This window comes from Gymnoscopelus microlampas (genome assembly GCF_963454915.1).
Source record: "Gymnoscopelus microlampas genome assembly, chromosome: 2".
NCBI classification, from domain to species: Eukaryota; Metazoa; Chordata; class Actinopteri; order Myctophiformes; family Myctophidae; genus Gymnoscopelus; species Gymnoscopelus microlampas.
This window is the reverse complement of record NC_139939.1, coordinates 57,375,696-57,399,315: the sequence shown is the minus strand read 5'-3', so window position 1 is coordinate 57,399,315 and position 23,620 is coordinate 57,375,696. Positions and strand designations below refer to the sequence as shown.

Here is a 23,620-nt window from a genome sequence, read left to right as displayed (position 1 = left end):
TCTCTCTCTCTCTCTCTCTCTCTCTCTCTCTCTCCCCGAGAATACATAATGAATTAGATAACCGTGGATTACTGTACTCTCTCCTCTATACGACTCCCCCCCTCCCCCCTCCCCCCTCCCCCAATCTCTCTCTTCCTCACTCTTTCTCTCACTTTTCTTTTCCTTCCTCTTGTTCCATCTGTCCCTCTCTCTCTCTCTCTCTCTCTTTTTCCCCTCTCTTTCCCCTCGTTTTCTTCACGATGGGAAATCTTTCAAGCGTGTCCAATTGGCCGGCCGGCTTTCAGTGTGGTGGACCTTCTCCCCAGCGCATAGGAGACCATAAAAGAGAGAGAGAAAGAGCGAGAGAAAGAGCGAGAGCTCGTTTCCCGGGCGGGCAGGCAGGGAGACTTTTTTTGTTGCGGCACGCACACACACACACACACACACACACACACACACACACACACACACACACACACACACACACACACACACACACACACACACACACACACACACACACACACACACACACACACACACACACCTAAATGAAGCTGTGACTCAAAGAACAGGCCACTGAGAGTACATCAGACTTCTCATTAAGAGACCGCTACATGGTGTCCCTGTCCCTGTACTCCGTCTGTGTGTGTGTGTGTGTGTGTGTGTGTGTGTGTGTGTGTGTGTGTGTGTGTGTGTGTGTGTGTGTGTGTGTGTGTGTGTGTGTATTAGTATACTTGTCAGCGCCAAATGTCCTCTCAAGTATAGTAGAGTTTGAGAAACAGACATTGTGAGGAGTATTCTCCTGGTCCTCGCAATAGAAATGGTTATTTTCGTGGTTAAAAGAAAATGTTCAGATGAAATATTCAGATCAGCGATTAGACATGTATGCTGCGTTCACACGGGCAGCTACAAAGCTACAGGCTACATTTACAATCTAAGCCAGAGACATGAAGATACAAAGATACATCCAACGTTTGTAGCTGCTACAAAAGTTACAACTGCTGAAAAGCTGATACACTTCAGATACAAATATACAAATATGCAAAGCTACAAATAGGCTGTGTATCTTTTTTATCTGCCAGTGTGAACGTAGCATTAGAGGTTAGGTCTAGGGGTTAGGGTTAGTGTTATGCCTGATTTATAATTGGTTGCTGTTAGGTTTAATTATTCATAAATCAAGGTATAAACATATGTACTTAACCAGTGAAAACTCGAAAGATAAAAAAGGACAATACAACAACGTTTTGGTAATGGGCTTGTATTTTGAATACGTTCACACAAAAGAGAGAATATGAGGCAATTAATAAGACGACCTGTTTGGAGGATAGTTCAAAGTTCCTCTGAATGTCCCAAGGCGGTGTATCGTTAATATGAAGTGGTTGTTGACATTCAGAGAACTGTTTCGGATGAAAGGACATCTTGTTTTGACTCCTCAGGGCAGCTTATCTTCGTCAGGGCATCCTCCACTCCTTAGTCGAGGGGTCTTCAACGTTTTCAGGCTAAGGACCCCCTAGCTGAGAGAGAGAGAGAGAGAGATGAAGCAGGGACCCCCTCATCGATATTGTATAAAATTGTGTTTCAGATTTAACTTTTTTTGTTTACTTGGTCTGCTCTTTTTTCCCCTCTACATCTTATACCTCTTTGCCAAAAATAGCCGATCTACAAGCTCGCGAGGCGTTGTGAGCTTGTAGATCGGCTATTTTTGGCTAAAGTTCTCCTCAGAAAAAGGATGCTAGGGTTCAAGTGGTTAAGGTAAAAAAAAGTAATCATATCACAAAGATTTGGCGGACCCCCTAGGCGTCCCGGACCCCCTGTTGAAGACCCCTGCCTTAGTCTAAACAATGTCCTTTTCCCACAAGATTATGGTTAAACGGGAGGGAACATTAATTTGATAAACTATACTAAAATGTGTTTGTACTAAAATCATTCATAAACAGGTACAGTATAAAAACAGATCCATCATTTGCTGTGCTTTGGTGTCGTGCACCGAAAATAGCAGATCTACAAGCTCGACACGTTGTCAGCTTGTTGATTGGCTATTTTCAGGACCAGTTAAAAACAGTAAAAACAAAAAGAGAAATGCAAGAAAATGTATTAATGGCATTCATAGAATTGGCGTTCAAAAATGTTCATGTCCTGTCCCCACAACTATAGTGAAATGTGTGTGTGTGTGTGTGTGTGTGTGTGTGTGTGTGTGTGTGTGTGTGTGTGTGTGTGTGTGTGTGTGTGTGTGTGTGTGTGTGTGTGTGTGTGTGTGTGTGTGTGTGTGTGTGTGTGTGGACATGCGATAGAGGGAGAGAGCGAGGGTTCCCTGTGGTAACATTGCTGGTTCCACGCCTGGTTATAGTCCACATAGGCCCTTATATGAGTGGCCCCTCGCTGTGCTGAGAGCCCACACACACACACACACACACACACACTTGTACTAACACTGAGACTATAGCTAAATTGGATAGATTTATATGACCCGCTGCCACAGAACTTCCCTCGTACAAGTCGTTTCTCCTCCTTCCTACTTCATGTCGTTTTTCCCCCTTATTATATTTTATTCCCTCTTTCTGTCATGTCCTCTGTTTCTCACATGAGTACACCACTGTGTGTTTCCCTTCTCTCCTTCCTGTATCTCTCTGTTTTCCAACCTTACTTTTGTCCAACCTTTTATTACGCCCCACCTTACTTTATCCTATCCTTCTTTCACCCTATAAGGCAGTGGTTCTCAAACTTTTTCATGTCAAGGACCCCCAAATTGACTCTTATTACCCCGCCGACCCCCATTTCAAAAGATAAGCCCAGGGACCCCCATAAGAGAAGATTTTCACGGCTCTCTAGCAGTGATTCTCAACCATTTTAATTTCAAGGACCCCCAGTTTGACATGCATTAGGGCTACGGACCCCCATTTAATGGCATTTCTATCCCTGGGACCCCAATTTATATTGTAAAATCAATGTTAATTTAACTCTGAGAGCGTACAAATGTACACTCTCAGAGTTACAGACCCATAAGGGTTCATTTGGTTCCTATCCATCATTTAGTTGGGGACCCCCTGGAACTCCCTCAAGTACCCCTGGGGGTCCCCGGACCCCACTTTGAGAACCAATGCTATAAGGGCATAGCATTGGGGGCCATTTTCTGGTTCCACTCCAAAACAGCCAATACCTTTTCCCACAGAGATTTCCAAAAATATATAAATACATAATTTTAATCCTAGAATCAAGCCATCCAGGGTCCTGGTGAATCATGACCATTAAATATTTCATTCGGATTTTATTTATTTTATATTTAATGATATGATATGATATGATATGATATGATATACTATATTTAATAAATACCCTTTGTTTTCCTTCTCTTTTCTTTTTTTTCTTGATTCTAGGCTTACAATAATTGATATAAATATTTTTGGAAATATCTATGGGAAAAAAATGCATTGGCTTTTTGGGAGTGGAACCATAAAATGGCCGCCACTGATATGCCCTATACCGTTCTTTTATTCTATCCTTTCTTCACCCTACATTTCTTTATCCTATACTTTCTTAAGCCCTACCTTACTGTTATCCTACCGTTCTTTCATCCTACCTTTCTTAATCCATATACCGTTCTTTTATCCTACCTTTCTTTCAGGGACGTGCACAGATAGACTCTAGGTGGTGCTAGAGCACCTGCCCTTTGCCCTCTTGACCAGCAGTGCCCTTTTGAAAAAAAGAAAAAAATGAGTTTTTTTCCCCCAGTTTACAGCAGGGGGTCTTCAACAGGGGGTCCGGGACCCCTAGGGGGTCCTCAGAGTTACTACAGGGGGTCCGCCAAATCTTTATGTGATATGATTTTTATTTTTACCATAACCACTCGAAACCTAGCATCCCTTTTCTGAGGAGAACTTTAGCCAAAAATAGCAGATCTACAAGCCCACAACGCCTCGCGCTGCGAGGCGTTGTGGGCTTGTAGATCGGCTATTTTTGGCAAAGAGGTATAGGTGTAGAGGGGGAAAAGAGCAGACCAAGTAAACAAAAAAAAGTAGAATTTACTTGAGCACCTTCCTTCCTAGAAGGAAGGACACACACATGAATACAGTGAGTACATGACAATACCATACGCATCATCACTTAACGCTCTAGCATGGTCAAATGACCTTGAATTGTGTGTGCGTGCGTGTGTGCGTGCGCGAGTGTCAGTCTGTAGTTAATGCTCAGAGGATGTAATCCGTTTGGCCTTGCAGGTCCTGTCGTCACCGTCTCGTCTCGTTCAAAGACGAGGGTTCTCGGGCAAATTGTCTCTGTCTTCTACAAAGAGAAACCCATGGCCTCACTGTGACAAGCTCAGAGTCATTAACACACACACACACACACACACACACACACACACACACACACACACACACACACACACACACACACACACACACACACACACACACACACACAAGCACGCTCTATGCATAATAATCGTTGCGGTTGGGCCGAAACCTTGTATCTCCATATTAAATTAATGTCATATTTTGTCACTTTGTGTCTCAATTTTTTTGGGTGGGGGAAATATCCGATCTAAGCTCACAAGGCGTTTACATGTGACACGCGTTGTGAGCTTGTAGATCAGCTATTTCTGCTATTTTCAAAAAAGGCGTTTCCACCTGACAGAGACGATATCCATAAGAAGACAGCAGTGTTCACCTCACTCGTCTTCCCGCTCTCTCTCTCTCTCTCTCTCTCTCTCTCTCTCTCTCTCTCTCCATCTCTTTTTTTTTTTCATGTTCTCTCTTTCAAAGCGCGGGGCGGCCCCCCGCCGGGCCCTTGAAGTAGAGCGGCTTATAGAGACAGACCGCAGTGGGCAAACACACAGTACAGCCTCTTACTACTTTACACTGTATTAAGTGTTCAAGAAGAAAATCACACATTTTTTGAGAGGAGCCTCTTTCTCTCTCTTCTTGGTTTGAGGTTTAACAACATTAACAAATAACAAAGTATGTCTTCCTCAACTGTACATGGCATTCGAAAGCTGACAAATATGGCATGGCCTATACCTGAGGCCCAACGCACTGGACCCGTTTATACTGTCAAGTTGCACAGTTGTAGGTATGGTGCAGTCGTATAAATTCTTGTCCACATCAGTGACCAAATGTTTGAGGCATGCTCGTTGGTTGGCTTACATTATAGCATGCTAACTTTCCGGGAATTCAAAGCCTGCAGTTTATATTAGCTTGGATTCCCCATCGATGATGTCACTAATGGGCGGGAGTAGACAAAAAATGGTACCATATTATAATGAGCATCAGTGAAGAGCAATTGATATGAAGATATAGGTTGAAAATGGGTGAAGTTGCCCTTTAAGTTGAACTAATTTAACTTGAACTTAGCTTTTTCTTTAGTAGATGTTGTTTATTACCATACATTATCTAGTTTCAACTGATTGGCCTTTGACTAATCTGAGTTCCCAGAAGTTTTCGCCAGCTCTGGCGAGGAACTTCTGGGCCACAGCCCTGGTATTTGTGGGCGGGATGTACGTCACGCTCTGAATCTGAGCGGACACGCCTCTTACCGGTCTGAGAGCTGTGCAACTCGTCTAAAAAGTCCGACGAGAGGCAAACAGCAGTACACAACAATGGCGGCCGAAATTTCTCAAGGGGAAATTGCTTCCCGTCGATCCTATTTAGATGCATCACCCACTGCATGTGGATCCCGCCCCCTTTTCTTCATTGGCTGTTGATTTGAATCACAACGCAGTGGCCGCGCCCCTGCTGTCCAAGCTCCGACGCTAACCCTCCCAGACTAGCCTTTGACAGATATATCAGGATTTTTAGCTCTTTTGACAGAACACAGTGCAGACAAAGATGCCTGAAGTAGCCTAACGCAGAAATTATTATATTCTTTCATAAAATTACTTTTGAAGTTTACTGTTTCAGTGCAATAACGGCACACGTGGCCCCAAAAATCCAGCATCAGTCAGGTTCTATTTGTCTATATGATTACTTCCTCAACGGGCACATTTTTAGAAAGACTTAATATATCAGGGTATTTTAATATGATAGTCTTCAGTTGCAGCTGCATTGATTTTTCACCATGTTTCAAACATCCCAAAAAAATACCGGGCTGTAAAAACCCACAGAGAAGCAAGCGGTTCACCTAGGTATCTGATATCCTGGTCTGTGAAGACGTGAATTGAAGAGATGTCAGTGATGTGGTTTATATGCATGGCGGATATACTAAAGTTCATGTGGTTCATGCAATTCATGTCTAATATTAAATTTAGGATCTTCTCCTTCTCCCTGATGTTAGGGCTATAAACCACATTGAAACCCTGGCGTCCATATTCTGGGCATGTCATGAACATATGTATAGGAAAACATTCAGAGAAAAAAGTTACACACATCCTCCGTTTTTTTTGGTGCTGAGCCAAACTGTAAAAGCCAAAACGAGGGCTCGCAACTCACTTTTGAATGCTCACTTTCCAAGCTTTTATTTGTGACAAACAAACAGCAGCTTTGTTTGCATGAACATATACAGTAGGTTCATAGGTTCGGTATGTGTAGTGCGAGTATTGTATTTGCTGTGTAAATATGAATTAAAATGCGATTTGTCGACTTCTCCCGGTGGGCATCGACTAGTGTTGATTTCGTCGACTAAAACTATGACTAAAAAGTTACGTCGACTACCTTTTTTTTCACTGACGAGAACTAAATAAAAACTACATAAAAACTAAGCTATGGTGACTAAAACTAAGACTAAATATATTGACAATGTCGTCAACAAATACAAACTAGACTAAAATGTCAGTGAGGGACTAGTGGAGAAGAGATCCAGTAGAACTAAAAGACAAGTCATTTCATGTTTGGTTGCGCTTACTGTAGGTGTTGCACTCTGAAGATAGCAGATCTACAAGCTCACAACTTGTAGATCGGCTAGTTTCAGCATGCAAGTGTACAATCAGACATGACGACGCCATCAAGGCACCGGCAAAACACTTTTTAGTCGACTAAATTAACTGTAGATTTAGTACTATAATCTTATTATATTTAGTCAATTAAAACCAGACAAAAACTAAAACATGCCTAAAATATATGACTAAAACTAAATGTAATTTTGTTCAAAAGACTATGATTAAAACAAAATCTAAATTTGCTGTGATTTCACAGTGTAAATAAGGGTCCCAAAATACCATTTAGTGTCTGTCGGGTGAAAACCTTATATGTTCACAAGTGTTACTTTTCAGGAAATTCAAAAATGTGCGCGTTTCGAGCTTGTAGATCTGCTACTTTTGATGCTTTTGTGTGACACTGTAGTATGACCAAGTAGGGCGATAATTTATGAAAAAACACAACAAAAGTTATTTAAAAAAAATAAGAGGTTTCTGCCCGACAACAACGATAACATGGTATCAATTGAGGGTCTGTGGTCTGTGGCAGGGGTTCTCAACCTTTGGGCCGTGGGGGTGGGTATCGTAATTGGGGGCCCCCAGATAAGTGTCAAAACACTACGATTGTATTAACCCATTGAGACCTGAATCTATATGTCTCTTAAATCCCAACAGTTTTCTGAAAAACTTATGTTTCTATATCAGTGTCGCTCAATCTTTTTCATGTCAAGGACCCCCCAAAATAATATGTATTTGGCCGGGGACCCCCATCAAAATATTTTGTTCCAGGGACCCCCCAGAGGCAAATATTTTAGTTAAAAACGGTTCGCTTTCAAAATATATATATTCAAAGATTTGCACACATTTTCACGATTTTTCTAAAATAGCAGATCTACAAGCTCATAGCGCGGCACTTGGTGCCGCGCTATGAGCTTGTATATCTGCTATTTGTGAATAGCCCAAATTGTAAAATAATGCTTTTTAGCTCAAATCTAAAAATGACACAGTTCCAGGTCTTAATGGGTTAACACTGTAACAATAACGGGAGAAAAAACATTGTTAGAAAGAAAACGGCAATGTTTTTTAAGAACGTGAGGATAAATAAATGTATTTTACTTACTTACTCATTTATGTTTGTTTGTTTGTTTTGTTTGTTCAGGCTACATGTTTTTTATATGTTACTGTTGAGTCACTGGCAAAATAGTTGATTTTATTTTTGTATCGGCCACCCATGATGTCCACGATACAAACTGTCAACACTGCTCTGAACCTGCGCCTCTAATACAACATCCTTTACAGTTATTGATTGCTTGCAAGGGATATTAATTAACTAAATAATTATAACGTTTTCTTTTTTCCTTTCTTTTTTTCTCATTTAGTTTTTTTTTGCCAGAACCAAGGGGTCGGCCTACATGAGGCTTTATACCTGTTTTCTCCATACATGGGCATGCCCCCTTTGCCCTTAGGCCCCAGCCATAAAAGTCTGTCCCCCTTCCGTCCATACATGGGCATAGACACAAGTTGACACGTCATGTGAAGTCCGGCTTAGCCTGGGTCTGGCAGAACCAGGTCTCCTGGTCTTGTTAGGGTACAGTACACTCTCTGTTTATTGTCTTTCTTTCTTTATTATGCTACTCTTGTCATTGCCAGGTCCCTATAGTCATGTGTTTAAAGTCCTGTGGTCAGTACACATTAATCTACTTTAATCTATGATGTTGCTTCCGTTGTCATGGCTGCCAGTTCCCACCTGATGTTATGTGGGAGGCAAGACAGCTCTAGATCGTACTGAATAACTGCTAGCTTGCATAAGGTCTGCAGGCTAGGACTTAAGTCTAAGATCTGTAAGATGGGCTGTGCATGGTCTCTGTATCCTCCAAAGAGGATGATACGATCTCTCACCACGGAACACCACCTACCAGAACTCCAGTCCTGGCCTGTGCCCATGGGCTCTACCTTCTCCCATGAGAAGGTCCTGGAATTGAACTTCCACAGATCATTGTACTGCCACTTATCATTCATAAAGATGTAACCACCAAATATGTACAGCTCTCCTTTGTAGGCGACGGCTGAATGACCAAAACGTCCTTGTGGACGAAGCTGTACAGAACGTGTGTTCAGCCAGCTGTTGGTCTCTGTGTCAAACACACGGATGTTGTTGGAGTATTTCCCCATGTCCCATTGGCCCCCAAATACAAACATCTTTGTCCCGATGATGGTGGCAGAGTGACCCGAAGAAGCAGGTGGTGGAATGCCTTTGGTGTTAAGTAAAGACCAGACCATTGTGGTGGTGTCTAACTTGCAGATGTCATTAAGAAATCCAGTCTTGCTGTTTCCTCCATAGACATACATGATCTTCCCCAAGACACAGGCTGAGTGGCCGTACCTCATCGCGGGAACAAACCCAGAAATCTCTGGCTTTAACCATCTGTGGGTGTCGACATCAAATGCATAAAGAACCATGTCCAAGTCCTTCCCTCTGACGCTAGCCCAATACTGTAATTGTAAGAGTAAGTGTATCCTACAATTCACTAAACCCCCCCATATGTAGACGATAGATCCTATCAACACAGCTGTGTGGCCAAAGCGTGTGGAGGGAACCTCAACGGGACGTCTTCCTCCGTCTTCCTCCTCTTCTAGTCTTCTAGTCACTGGGGGAAACGTCGTCCAGCGTAAAGTCACTGTGTTGAAGACGCTCACATCAATCTGATCCATGGTGTCTCTTTTCCTGTCATTGTACCCGGCAAAGTAGTACACCTTGTCACCCGCTGGCACAGCGGGACAGGCAAGCAAGTCTGACTTTGGATCCCTTTTTGGACGCACCAGATCTCCCTCGGGCACCTTCCAGCACAAAATAAACATTCTCTCTTCCTCTCTCTCCCTCTCGCTGCAAACCTCGATGTGGGCAACACTTTATATAAGTTCACCAGATTCTGTTCTGACGTCACACGCAACACAATCCGTTGCCGTGCATGCGTAACGACACCGATTCACGCAGACGTGCGGACCTCTTGACGTCACTCTGACACAGCCATAGCCATATAAGGAGTTACACCCCAATGCAGCTACGCCCAACGCTGATCTAGCCTTCAAATATCGTATGTATTTGTGATCTGATCATTATGGTAGCGTTCATGTGTGTGTGCGTGCATGCGTGCGTGTCATGACAAAACTCCTGTTTTGTTTTTTGCGTATTTCTAGCTCCTGGGTTCTCTCTCTCTCTCTCTCTCTCTCTCTCTCTCTCTCTCTCTCTCTCTCTCTCTCTCTCTCTCTCTCTCTCTCTCCGCTCATAATGCGTGGTTTTCTCCTGGGAACTAATTTGGGGCGATCAAAACATGTCTAACAAACAGCATGACAACATCTTGCACAATATTTAGCTCAGGCTGAGGTTAAGAGGGGACAAGTACCGCCTCATCACATGTAACACACACACACACACACACACACACACACACACACACACACACACACACACACACACACACACACACACACACACACACACACACACACACACAGACACACAGACACACACACACTCACACTCACACTCACACACACTCTCACACACACACTCACTCATTAATTCAGAGCACGTGTCCAAGCCATCTTAGACGACAGTGGTTAACTTATGTGATCGCGTCATGGCAGCCAGTCTTCACGTATATGTCCTTGTTTGATATTTTTATTGGGCCAGAATATACGATAGATCTTCCTCAGGCAGCCATTGTGGAAAGAGCTGACTTTACTCATGTCCCTCTTTGTCAACTTGCTAAAATAATGTCCAAGGTCGTTATTTGCGGAAAATTATATTTTTCACTGAATCAGTTTTTCATCTTCAAGGGGGCGCGGTGGCACAGTCGGTAGCGCTGTCGCCTCAAAGCTAGAAGGTCCTGGGTTCGATTCCCGCAGGGGACGCTGTGGGCGTGTTTTCTCCTCCCCGCAGGGTCGTGCACAGATAGACTCTGGGTGGTCCTAGAGCACCTGCCCTTTGCCCTCTTGACCAGAAGTGCCCTTTTGAAAAAAAGAAAAAAAAGTTTTTTTTTTTTTTCAGTTTACAGCAGGGGTCTTCAACAGGGGGTCCTCAGAGTTACTACAGGGGGTCCGCCAAATCTTTATGTGATTTGATTTTTCTTTTTACCATAACCACTCGAAACCTAGCATCCCTTTTCTGAGGAGAACTTTAGCCAAAAATAGCAGATCTACAAGCTCACAACGCCTCGCGCTGCGAGGCGTTGTGGGCTTGTAGATCGGCTATTTTTGGCAAAGAGGTATAGGTGTAGAGGGAAACAAGAGCAGACCAAGTAAACAAAAAAAAGTATAATTTACTTGAGCACCTGCCTCTCAAAATGTTTGTGCACGCCACTGCCTCCGCGTCATCAGTGGCATACCCTAGTTGGGGTTGGTGAAAGGGCCTAAACTGGCCTCCTCGGCCCCCCCACATTGCAAACAGCTTTGGCCCGATGATGGTGGCAGAGTGACCATGTGAAGCAGATGGTGGAGTGTGTCTGGTGTGTTCATTAATTCATTCAGTGCCAGACTTATTTCTGGCTGTGTGGTCCCAGTGCCAGGATGTTGCTATGTTCTTATCTTTTCAAGTAGTCACAGAATATTTATCTCCGGTGTGAGTGATCCCCCTAATGGTTGCTAATCACTGAGGGTTTTCAGGTGTGGTTTCACAAATGTCAGCGAGGTCATCGCGACCTCGTTGACATTTGTTGTTTGATGTTTGAAAATAGCATGTTTCACTTCAGTAAAACACAGGAAAAAAATGTTTTTTTTCTCTTTTTTTCAGTTTACAGCAGGGGTCTTCAACAGGGGTCCGGGACCCCTAGGGGGTCCTCAGAGTTACTACAGGGGGTCCGCCAAATCTTTATGTGATATGATTTTTCTTTTTACCATAACCACTCGAGGGTGCAATACGTTAGTCCGACAGCGCATTCCTCCGACAGCGCAGTGCTCCGACATTAAACAGTAAACCCGAACCAAACCCGCACCCTAACCCTAACCGCACGCGGATGCCACATAGTCGGAGAAAAGGTCTGTCGGATTAACGCATGCCTCCCACCACTCGAAACCTAGCATCCCTTTTCTGAGGAGAACTTTAGCTAAAAATAGCAGATCTACAAGCCCACAACGCCTCGCGCTGCGAGGCGTTGTGGGCTTGTAGATCGGCTAGTTTTGGCAAAGAGGTATATAGAGGGAAAAAAGAGCGGACCAAGTAAACACAAAAAAGTATAATTTACTTGAGCACCTGCCCCTCAAAATGTCTGTGCACGCCACTGTGTAGATGCTATTAGTGCATCCAGTCAGATTATTGTATCCGCCATAAATATACCTGGCATTCCCCAAGACACAGGCTGACGCAGGTTCACTGTGAATGTACTTACTGTACCAGTCACTTGTTCCTGCGTGGACGTGTAGCCCTGTTCAGGGTAAATGTATTCATTGAAAGCTCTTACCTTGAGGTTTTAGTTTTACATTTTAATTCTTGTTGCTAATTTGAGTTTAGCTTTTATTTTCTAATACTGTACTTGATGTTGTATATATCTTTGATCACTGTGCGTGGAGCTTTAGAGTTATCTGTTGGGATGGCATATTGTCTTTGGCTTTGTGACACATTGTGAGCTTGTAGATCTGCTATTTTCAAATTGCCATAGTAGGCTATATATATATATAGGTCCGATGTGGTTTTGTAATAATAATCTAAATCTACAAAGTAACAAGTAACTAGAGCTTTAAAATAATTATAGTGGAGTAAAAATATACCATTTGCCTTTGAGATGTAGGCCTACTAGTGGAGTGCAGTACAAGTAAAAGTATTCAAAATTGGATTCAGTCAAAGTAAAACTGCCTCAATATTGTACTAATCGAAAACTAATAAAACATGAATTAAAACAAAGCCTTAAAATAATAACAATAGTAACAATGATAATAATGAATAAATAAAGGATCATACCCACTTTTTTTTTCAAATGAATCAAACAAAAAGTCAAAACAAAATAAAAATATAAACGATTGAAATAACCAAAATAATAGCCTTATCATATTGAAAGGATAATAGTGTGTAAAGTTGGGAGGGGTTAAGGCTACGGTTGGAAGTCGCTCTGACGCGATTGCTTTTGTAATAATTGAGTTCTTCAATGGTTATAGCTCACAGAGGGATACAGGGTCTAGACCACTGTGTGTGTGTGTGTGTGTGTGTGTGTGTGTGTGTGTGTGTGTGTGTGTGTGTGTGTGTGTGTGTGTGTGTGTGTGTGTGTGTGTGTGTGTGTGTGTGTGTGTGTGTGTGTGTGTGTGTGTGTGTGTGTGTGTGTGTGTGTGTGTGTGTGTGTGTGTGTGCGTGCGTGCGTGCGTGCGTGCGTGCGTGCCAGGTTGTGTCTGATGACTGGCGTCAGCACCGACCGAATCTTTCCCCGATGACATTGCATCATCACATCCTCCTGAATCTACACTTTCTCTCTCTCTCTCTCTCTCTCTCTCTCTCTCTCTCTCTCTCTCTCTCTCTCTCTCTCTGTGGTCTCCAAAAGTTTTGCATGCAGCCAATTAGTGTGTTGGTGTGTGAGGAGAGAGACAGTCAGTCTGTACACCGCCCAGAGTGCAGCTCTTAAATGTTCTCCTGAGAGAGAGAGAGAGAGAGAGAGAGAGAGAGAGAGAGAGAGAGAGAGAGAGAGAGAGAGAGAGAGAGAGAGAGAGAGAGAGAGAGAGAGAGAGAGAGAGAGAGAGAGAGAGAGAGAGAGAGAGAGAGAGAGAGAGAGAGAGAGAGAGAGAGAGAGATGGAAGAGGCAGTTTGTGTGAGAAAATATAACATTAATGTTTCTAAATACTATGTACACACCTGCATGGGATGCTAACATTCTAAATATCATACATTTATTTGCTTTAATAATAATATATTGACCTAGTTGTTTCTGTGGGGGAAATTCGGTATATATAAACTGTATATGTTTACTGTATCAGTGGTTCAGTTTTCTCATTTCTTAATTTTGACATCAAATTCTGATTCCGTCTTTTCAATAACACACCATTTAGTTTTAGTCCTATTTTAGGCTTCTGAAAACGTTTAGTAGGCTATAGTCTAGTATTAGTCGACTATATTTCAACATTCTTAGTCTTTTAGTCTTAGGTCTTAGTCAACAAAATTAACACTGATGTCAAGGACCCCCTAAATGATATGTATTTGACCGCCGACCCCATCTCAAAATATTTTGTTCCACGGACCCCCTCAAGCAAAGATTTTAGTTAAAAATGTTCAATTTGAAATGTACACTGCATAATACATTTTCAAAGATTTGCAATGTTCATACAAGTGACGCGCTGTGAGCTTGTATATCTGCTATTATTGGATAGACAAATATTTTAGAGAAACATCATTTTGCACATCTACTGGGACAGGTGCGTAGGAGCAGGCAACCAGTGCAACGTGAAAACAATGGAAGTCCCGCTCTATGTCTTCACTTCACAGAGAGAGAGAGAGAGAGAGAGAGAGAGAGAGAGAGAGACTCACTCAGCAGTGCAGTGTTTTTAAGGTTAAAGGTACTTTAAACCCATAATGTTTTTATTCACAGACAGGCGCCATTTAGCACAACACCATTACACACACACACACACACACACACACACACACACACACACACACACACACACACACACACACACACACACACACACACACACACACACACACACACACACACAGAGAGAGACTGTGCGTGTGAGTGTGTCTGTCTATCTGTGTCTGTGTGTGTTTTTCATGGAGATAATCTTGCAAAGCGCTGGTGTCACATTTTTGTGTGAGCACTGCCAGTAGGCTGTGAATGTTTTATCCACATTGTGTTTGATAATCTTTGAACTATTTAACTTTCATTTCATAATGGCAGGGTTCTGATCAGGCAGACTTTAGCCCAAATGTTCCATGAGTCCGGGTCGGGCAGCAGTTTATGTTTTGTTTTGTTTTGTTTTGTTTTCAGAGAACAATACTGAATTTGATGAAGTGAACAAAGGGCCAGCCATTGGCCAATTGGAAATTGGAACTACAACAAAACAAAACAAACGAACAAACTCATAGTGTCGAATTATGTTAAATCTACATGAATGTGACAGCTTGCTTTACATTATTTGCCAGACCAGAATAGCTGGGTCCTTATTTGCTTCACAAACAAAAAGAAAGTTCTGCTACAAAATGTTGACCTTTTTTACAGTAGGCCTACAGGATGTGTCACTCTGGTGTGGGTTCATAAAACTAATCGATTTAATACATTTTAATGAAATAATTGATTTTATTGTATAGACCGGCTATTTGTGCCCGACACCGTTGTACAACTAAGCATAAAATAGGACTTAGGTGGTTAATCACAGTAATTGGTTAGGGCGTTGGGCTGATAATGAAAAGGTGTAGTTTTTCACCTTGTTTCGTTGTTATACTTTACAAATATATTGATTGATTGAAAAAGTAATGGCTAAGGCTATAATCACAATGCAAATATTACTTACAGTATCTCTTTTAAATTAACCTTCTATTTATATTTTTCCAGTTACTGTATGTCACAACACACCCACTTCAAATAGGTCACTATGTTTAAATTAGGATTGTTTAACAATTATAAACTTTTTAGTTACCATTAGGTTCATAATGTACCTGAATCAATGGAATGCAGTACTCAAAGGGTAATACTTTTTGCCTTAACCCATTGAGGCCTGAGGTTCCAATTCTGCAAAATATCTTCTAAATCCTAACATGTTTTTTGAAAAAAACATATGCTACTATGTCAGTGATTCTCAAACTTTTTCATGTCAAGGACCCCCAAATACAAGCTCATAGCGCGACACAGAGTGTCGTGCTATGAGCTTGTATATCTGCTATTTTTAAATAGCCAAAGTGTAAAATAATGCTTTTTAGCTGAAATGAAAATGTGACACAGATGCTTCTCCAGGTCTTAATGAAACTCCTGTCAGATAATGCTACCCTTTGTCATGTTATTCTGTATGATATTTTACGTACACAGTCTGATAACTTGTCCTTGGTCAGACACTTAGATTCCATTATGTGAAGGACATTGTAAACATGGCGGTCATCATAACATTCTACCTGCTATAATGTTTCATCTGGCCAGTGTTAACATTAACAATTGGTTTTCTCAATCAGCTCAGCCTGATTTCCTCAATAATGAACCTCTTGTTTGTGGACAATAATTCATATTGTCTCTCCCCTGCCCACAGAAAGCTATTTCCAAAGATAAACACAATGTCAGGGCACTTTTTCAAACGCCACTCAGACTACGTTACAATTAACTGTCTGAGCTCGTCCTCTCTCTTTGACCCGGCGACCGACAAACATGTCAACAAATCATTTATTAGATAAATAGTGGTCAGAAATAACAGCACACAAAGGCCTGGCATAGTGGTGGAAGACGTACACTTACTTTTGTGTACGTAAGTAGGCCTAACTCAAGGCTGTGAATCTTCTGCTATCTCACGATTCGATTACGATTCTTGGGGGCACGATTTGATAATTATCTTTTTTTTTTTTTTTTGATTCAAAACGATTCCCGATTAAAAATTGATTCTCATTAAAAAAATATTCTCAATCAATTTTTATTCACAAAAGTCTCATTGTTGTCATCTGGACATCACAAAAAAATGATATAATACCAAAGAGGGCTGCTTGTAAAAATGATTGGATTAGGTGTAGTGTTTTGGAAATTCTGAATCGATTCTGAATCATTGATAATAAGAATCACAATTTTTAAATTAATTTTTGAATGGATTGAATTTAACACCCCTATAAATCACTGAAGAAATGCTGTATTATGTTATAAGAAAAAGTCCTGCATTCCAAAGTACACCAACTGCAAGTTAGTGGTCACACAACATGTGACGCTAGCACTTTGTAAGAGTATCTCCATGAAACCCAGACACAAACACAGACAGACAGACAGACAGACAGACAGACAGACAGACAGACACCCTCACACACACAGACCTATTCCTAGACCAGTGGTTCTCAAACTTTTTCATGTCAAGGACCCCCAAATTGACACTTATTAGCCCGCGGACCCCCATTTGAAAAGATATGCCAGGGACCCCCCATAAGAGACGATTTTTACCGCTCTAGCAGTGATTCTCAACCATTTTAATTTCAAGGACCCCCAGTTTGACATGCATTAGGGCTACGGACCCCCATTTAATGGCATTTATATCTCTGGGACCCCAATTTATATTGTAAAATTAATGTTAATGTAACTCTGAGAGTGTACAAATGGAACCAAATGGACCCGTTAGGGTCCATTTGGTTCCATTTACACACTCAGAGTTACAGACCCATAAGGGTCCATTTGGTTCCTTTCCATCATTTAGCTGGGGACCCCCTGGAACCCCCTCAAGTACCCCTGGGGGTCCCCGGACCCCACTTTGAGAACCAATGTCCTAGACAGCCTGCCTCCTACAGAAGAAGAATCACAGCGTTGAAAACAATGAAATAACTGCAGTAAACGTATACAGTAGGTATAAAAGACATAACAGCCACGACAGTGAAGCAGAGATAGACAAGGGCCTAAACAACATTAGCTTTGAAGGGGATGAGAGGATTGTTTCTCATTTAATTAAATTTTAATGAGATTGTGCTGACTTTGGGACATGGCTGGCGCTCGGCGGTGCATTCCAGCGGTGGTTTGTAGGCTATAGCGTTCCTAATGCACACACCGGCTCCTGTTCTGGCCCCACAACAAATTAACACATTACGACCGGGAACGCATCTGTGCAACCACTTATAAACCATTATTTTGTACTTTGGGCAATTCAAAAATAGCAGATCTACAAGCTCATAGCGCGGCACCGAGTGCCGCGCTACGAGCTTGTAGATCTGCTATTTTTGAAAAAAAAGAAAAAAAAAACTCTAGTAACATTTGTGCAAATATTTGAATATATATATATATTTTAAAGGGAACATTTTTGACTCAAATCTTTGCTTCTTGGGGGGATCCCTAGAACGAAATATTTTGAGATGGGGGTCCGCGGCCAAATACATATCCCTGTGGGGGGTCCTTGACATGAAACAGTTTGAGAACCACTGATATTATAGCAACATACGTTTTTTTCTGAGAACTGATTTAGAAGACATGTTTAGAATCCCTCAGAAGCAAAGATTTGAGTTAAAATGTTTGCTTTAAAAATATCTATATATTCACACATTTTCTCAATTTTTCAAAAATAGCAGATCTACAAGCTCATAGCGCGGCATTCAGTGCCACGCTACAAGCTTGTAGATCTGCTATTTTTGAATAGGCAAAGACATCTAAAAAATGACACAGATTCTTGCCCGGTCTAACTGGGTTAAACCAATATCCAGTATAGATGAGTCAGCCCCGGTTCTTTTTTTCAACGACACAGCACAATAATTATATTAACAAACCCCAGCGCTCTGCTTAGATCTAACTGGTTTATATGCAACGCAACCAGATTACTGCGCTGCTGTTGTTTGTTTTATTTAGTTTGTAACAGTCTTTCTGTTTGCCTTATGCTTTACCATGGCAGAGAGACGGGTGGAAAACGCGTATGTCCAAAAACCTGGATGAATAGCTTGGATCTAATAGTTGTTATTTAGTCAAAAGCTCCAGTTAAAAGGATTCCTGGCTAATATGCCTTAATATGTTATTAGTGCCCTCTATAAGTAAAGTTAAAACATGTAAACATTGTATATATTTTATTTATTTTAGAAATAGTTCATCGTTTATCTTTTACTCAAGGGGTTCGGGTTAGGGTTGGGACAACGCCCGTCGCAAGTTGATGATGTCATCTGTCCATGTGTGTGTGGTCCAGCCCTATGGAATTTAAGGAATGCATGTGCTGAATAAAATAATAAAAAACAACGTAATACTTCCTACGGTTAATTTGAACATCAAAACTATTTTAAAATGTATTAGCATATGCATCCCATACATGCCATAGGGGTGGGCCACGGATGGACAAATGACATCATCAACTTGCGATGGCCATTGTGAGTAAAAGATGAACTGTTTCTAAAATAAATAAAACAGTTTTAGTTATAAAGGGCAATTATAATGTAATAAGGCTCATAATTAGCCAGCAATCATCTTATAACTTTCCATTGGTTCAATATTTATAAACCCCACGGACACACTTAATACATTTCACTTTAAAAAAATGTTCTAAGGAGTTTTGCTACTTTTGCACGCACTTTTAGAGGTAGAATACTATTTACGGGGAAAAACATATACAACGTTTAAACATGGAGATACACAGCAACGATATTATGGAAATAATTTAGAAATTGCACCAAAGATGTAGGTAGGGTAGGCCTAAGTGATATGTTTTGGTTAAAACAAAAAGGTTCTTGTTAAAAGGTTAAAGCATGATAGTAAACATTACTATGTTTGTTCAGTAAAAGGAGTCTCCTTGTCTCTCCAGCTCTTTAGTAAACAGAACATACATTTTCAGGTAGGGGACACCATTTCAGCCAATCAGAAGAGAGTACCCATTTATCAGCTTATTTATAGGTTCCAGTTCAAATGTTGTCTGCTCATTTCTTTGTGTCATCACTTCCAATTTAACTTGTTCAATCTGTAACCTGACTGAGTTCTCCATCCTGATTCGATAACATCGGTATCCCGACCTGAACATGCATTTTCTGTTTAATATAGAGCTCTCTGACCAGACTTTTATGGACTGTGATGACATTAGACAGTACATGAATACAGGGCCGCCGATTTATGTCCGCGCTATTGGGTGTGCATGCACGCGCACACAGCGGTTATTTTCTGTTTTTCTTTTTTTACTATTTTGGGGGATTTTGTTACTTTAATGCGGTTAATTCGGTTAATTTAATACAAAAAATGTACTCTGTGAAGTGAAGATGTCGGAGGTTATTTCTTCTTCTTTTTTTGTGATGAGTTTGTGATGGGTGCTCGTCATTTCCCCTGGGTGCTTTAGCCCCGAGGCACCCACAGTATCGGCGCCCTTGCATGAATACCAGCGACTATGATGATATTAGACGTTTTGAGCTTGTAGATCTGCTAATTTTGCATTTATTTATTTTTTTAATCCTGAAAAATAACAGTTTTGGACTTATGAGGTTTCCACCCGACAGAGGACGATGTGTTAAGAGGAAGCCAGTATATGGATTATGTAATTTCATATGCAGTGATTATTATTACAGCGGGTGTGGTGGGAATAGCTTTGATTGGAGCCTGCAGAGATAATGAATAGTCGTACTATCACACACACACACCACACATAGCCCCGCTCTCTGGGCGAGCGAGAGTGAATTACACTGATTGAACACCTCACACACACACACACACACACACACACACACACACACACACACACACACACACACACAGACACACACACACACACACACACACACACACACACACACACACACACACACGCACACACACACAGGCACTCATACGTTGGGCGCGATCAATTTACACATCAGCCGTCATATTGATCAGGCTATTTGCTGCTCCGGGTCCCCTGCCATAGTCTTTCAATTAAGACCTGTGTCTGTGAGAGAGAGAGAGAGAGAGAGAGAGAGAGAGAGAGAGAGAGAGAGAGAGAGAGAGAGAGAGAGAGAGAGAGAGAGAGAGAGAGAGAGAGAGAGAGAGAGAGAGAGAGAGAGAGAGAGAGAGAGAGAGAGAGAGAGAGAGAGAGAGAGAGAGAGAGGTACTACATTTCTTTACTTAAGTAAAACTATCAATATGGCAATGTATATAGGGCTGACGTGGTTTGTGTTTTGTAATAATAATCAAAATCTACAAAGTAGCTCGTAACTAAAGGTTTCATATAATTAAAATGGCGTAAAAGTATAATTTTTGCCTCTGAGATGAAGTAGAAGTATTGAAAATTGGAAATACTCCAGTAAAGTAAAAACACCTCAACATTTGACTTAAGTACAGCACTTGAGTAAATGTACTTAGTTACTTTACACCACTGACCACTGCTACTAAAAGCTACACTCTGACTCTTTGATGTTCTAACCTAGATTTCCACGGCTGATTATGTAGTATCATGTGTGCTATTTTCACATACATTGTGCAAAAAAAATGTTTTCAAAAGTTTTTTTTAAACATTTCAACAACACAAATTGTGTGTGGGGGTCCGCAGCTGAAAATATGAACTAATTTGGGGGTCCTTGACATGAAATAGTTTCAGAACCACTGCTCTATCATACAGGTTGGTCAAAATTGCATTTTAATCAGTTGACATGTTACACAGTGCAGCTTTATCAGTGAACTGTCCATGTTATGGACAAATGAAGTGCAAAATAATGAAAGATAAACCGTAAAGGTCCATTTCACCAGTTCAACAGTTACATTAACACTCTAAATATTTTACCGAAGACAGGTCAAAGGTCAGGTGAGGTGAAGTGGGTTTAATTGGGAGACACAGACACACATGCGCGCACACACACACACACACACACACACACACACACACACACACACACACACACACACACACACACACACACACACACACACACACACTGCAGCACTCAATCTGATGCAACATTAATAGGACAGAGTTGACCCTTACTTGAACTCTGCATTAAATGTGCATGTGTTTGAGCGCGCGTGTGTGTGTGTGTGTGTGTGTGTGTGTGTGTGTGTGTGTTGGGGGGGGTCACGGTTGTACAAAGTGTCCTGCATAGCCGAGTCATGTCTCTGAATCTCCCCAGCCATCACAAACCAGACAGAATGACTATTATCAATTATTGAGAGAGAGAGAGAGAGAGAGAGAGAGAGAGAGAGAGAGAGAGAGAGAGAGACTGATTGAGATAGATATACAGAGAGAGAGAAAAGCAGAGACATTTGAAAGTAGAATGAGAGAGAGAGACATACAGAAATGGTAAATGGTGCATTTATATAGCGCTTTTATCCAAAGCTTTTTACATAGATTGTGCATTACGTTCACACACACACACACACACACACACACACACACACACACACACACACACACACACACACACACACACACACACACACACACACACACACACACACACACACACACACACACACACACACACACATTCATACACCGATGGCAGAGGAAACCATGCAAGACACCAACCTGCTCATCGGGAGCAATTAGGGGTTCAGTGTCTTTGCTCAAGGACACTTCGACCCGGACTCTGGGGGCGTCCAGGATCGAACCGGGAACCTCACGGTTCACCATCCGGCCGCTCTACCCCTGAGCCACTGCCACCCACAGACAGTGGTGTAAAGTAACTAAGTACATTTACTCAAGTACTGTACTTAAGTACAATTTTGAGGTACTTTTACTTTACTGGAGTATTTCCAATTGTCTACACTTTTACTTCTACTCCACTAAATCTCAGAGGCAAATATTGTACTTTTACTCCACTACAATGATTTGAAAACTTTAGTCACTAGTTACTTTGCAGATATAAATCATTACATTATGAAACATACATTAACCACTTTAGCCCTATTTTATACATAGGCTATTTGAAACATTTTAGTACTTTTACTTTTGGTACTTTAAGTACATTTTGATACCAATACTTTTGTCTTTTTACGCAAGTACATTTTGAATTCCGTAGATTTACTTTTAACAGAGTACTTCTACATTGCAGTATTGATACCTTTTACTTAAGTAAAATATTTGAGTACTTTTTCCACCACTGCCCACAGACAGTAGAGATATAGGAAAGGAGAGAGACAGACAGACAGACAGAGACACAGAGAGAGATGTAGAAAATAAGAGAGACATGTGAAAGGGGAGAGAGCTAGAGAGAGAGACAGAGAGAGAGAGAGGATGTGTGTGAAGTGGTTCTGCTGATGATGATGTGACTCATATTTCAAGGTGTTTTATTCATGGTCTGAGATGAAGGGAGTCGTGTTGAAATATTAAAAAGGCTTAAAAAATGTTTGGGTGGGGGGGCTGAGCTCATCTCTCACGCACGCGCGCGCGCGCGCACACACACACACACACACACACACACACACACACACACACACACACACACACACACACACACACACACACACACACACACACACACACACACACACACACACACACACACACACACACACACACACACACACTAATTAGGGGTCATCATGGTACAAGTGTCCACTTGAAACCAGAAGGCTATATAAAAACAAAACGAGTTCCTCGTTCACACACAGTGAAATCCTGGCTGTCCAATTTACCCAGAGTGTTGTACAAATGGAACCAAATGGACTCGGGGTCCACATTGAATCCAGAAATGTGTATAGACCCAGCTCAAAATTAAAATGTACCCTTTTACTGAACAAACACACTGACTTTGCTGTAGCAATGATTACTTTCACTTCATACACAGCCCTCACACCTACATCGCACTGCCGATCCGACTGATATGTCCATATATGGAGATCTCTGTACCTGTCAGTCCCTTGTCCCTTTTATGTCCGTATACTGTATGGTTATCCCTGATGTCATCAGTACGTGGCCATATGGGCGTGGCCCCTTTTGTACCCGTATATGGAGCTGACTGATTTGTTTGCACCTGACGCACCAATGTGCCGACCGTTCTTTAAAAGTTAAATATTATTAAAGTTAATTATTTAACCCTGCAAGACCCGGATATATTTCTACTTGCAAAAAAAAATGTTTCAACCTTTCAGATGGTGTTGTAGGAGTACTTTGGAGAGGAAAATATAATGTTTTTAGAAAAAAATAGTTTTCGTAAGGTTTTACTGAAATGTTGTAATATTACAACATTTGGGTCTAACGGGTAGCAGAATTTCCTATAGG

General features: G+C 41.5%; 1 protein-coding gene across 1 annotated transcript in view; it reads right to left on the bottom strand.

Moving 5' to 3' along the window:
- Nucleotides 1-9,767: 9,767 nt before the first annotated feature.
- LOC311055967 (kelch domain-containing protein 3-like) overlaps nt 9,768-23,620 on the bottom strand; it is a gene marked incomplete at both ends in the record, with an annotated part of 42,235 nt that continues 28,382 nt past the window's right edge. Inside the window, one exon of the mRNA XM_084072280.1 lies at nt 9,768-9,845. Coding sequence (XP_083928406.1) covers nt 9,768-9,845 — 78 coding nt within the window. The remainder of the gene's footprint in view (nt 9,846-23,620) is intronic.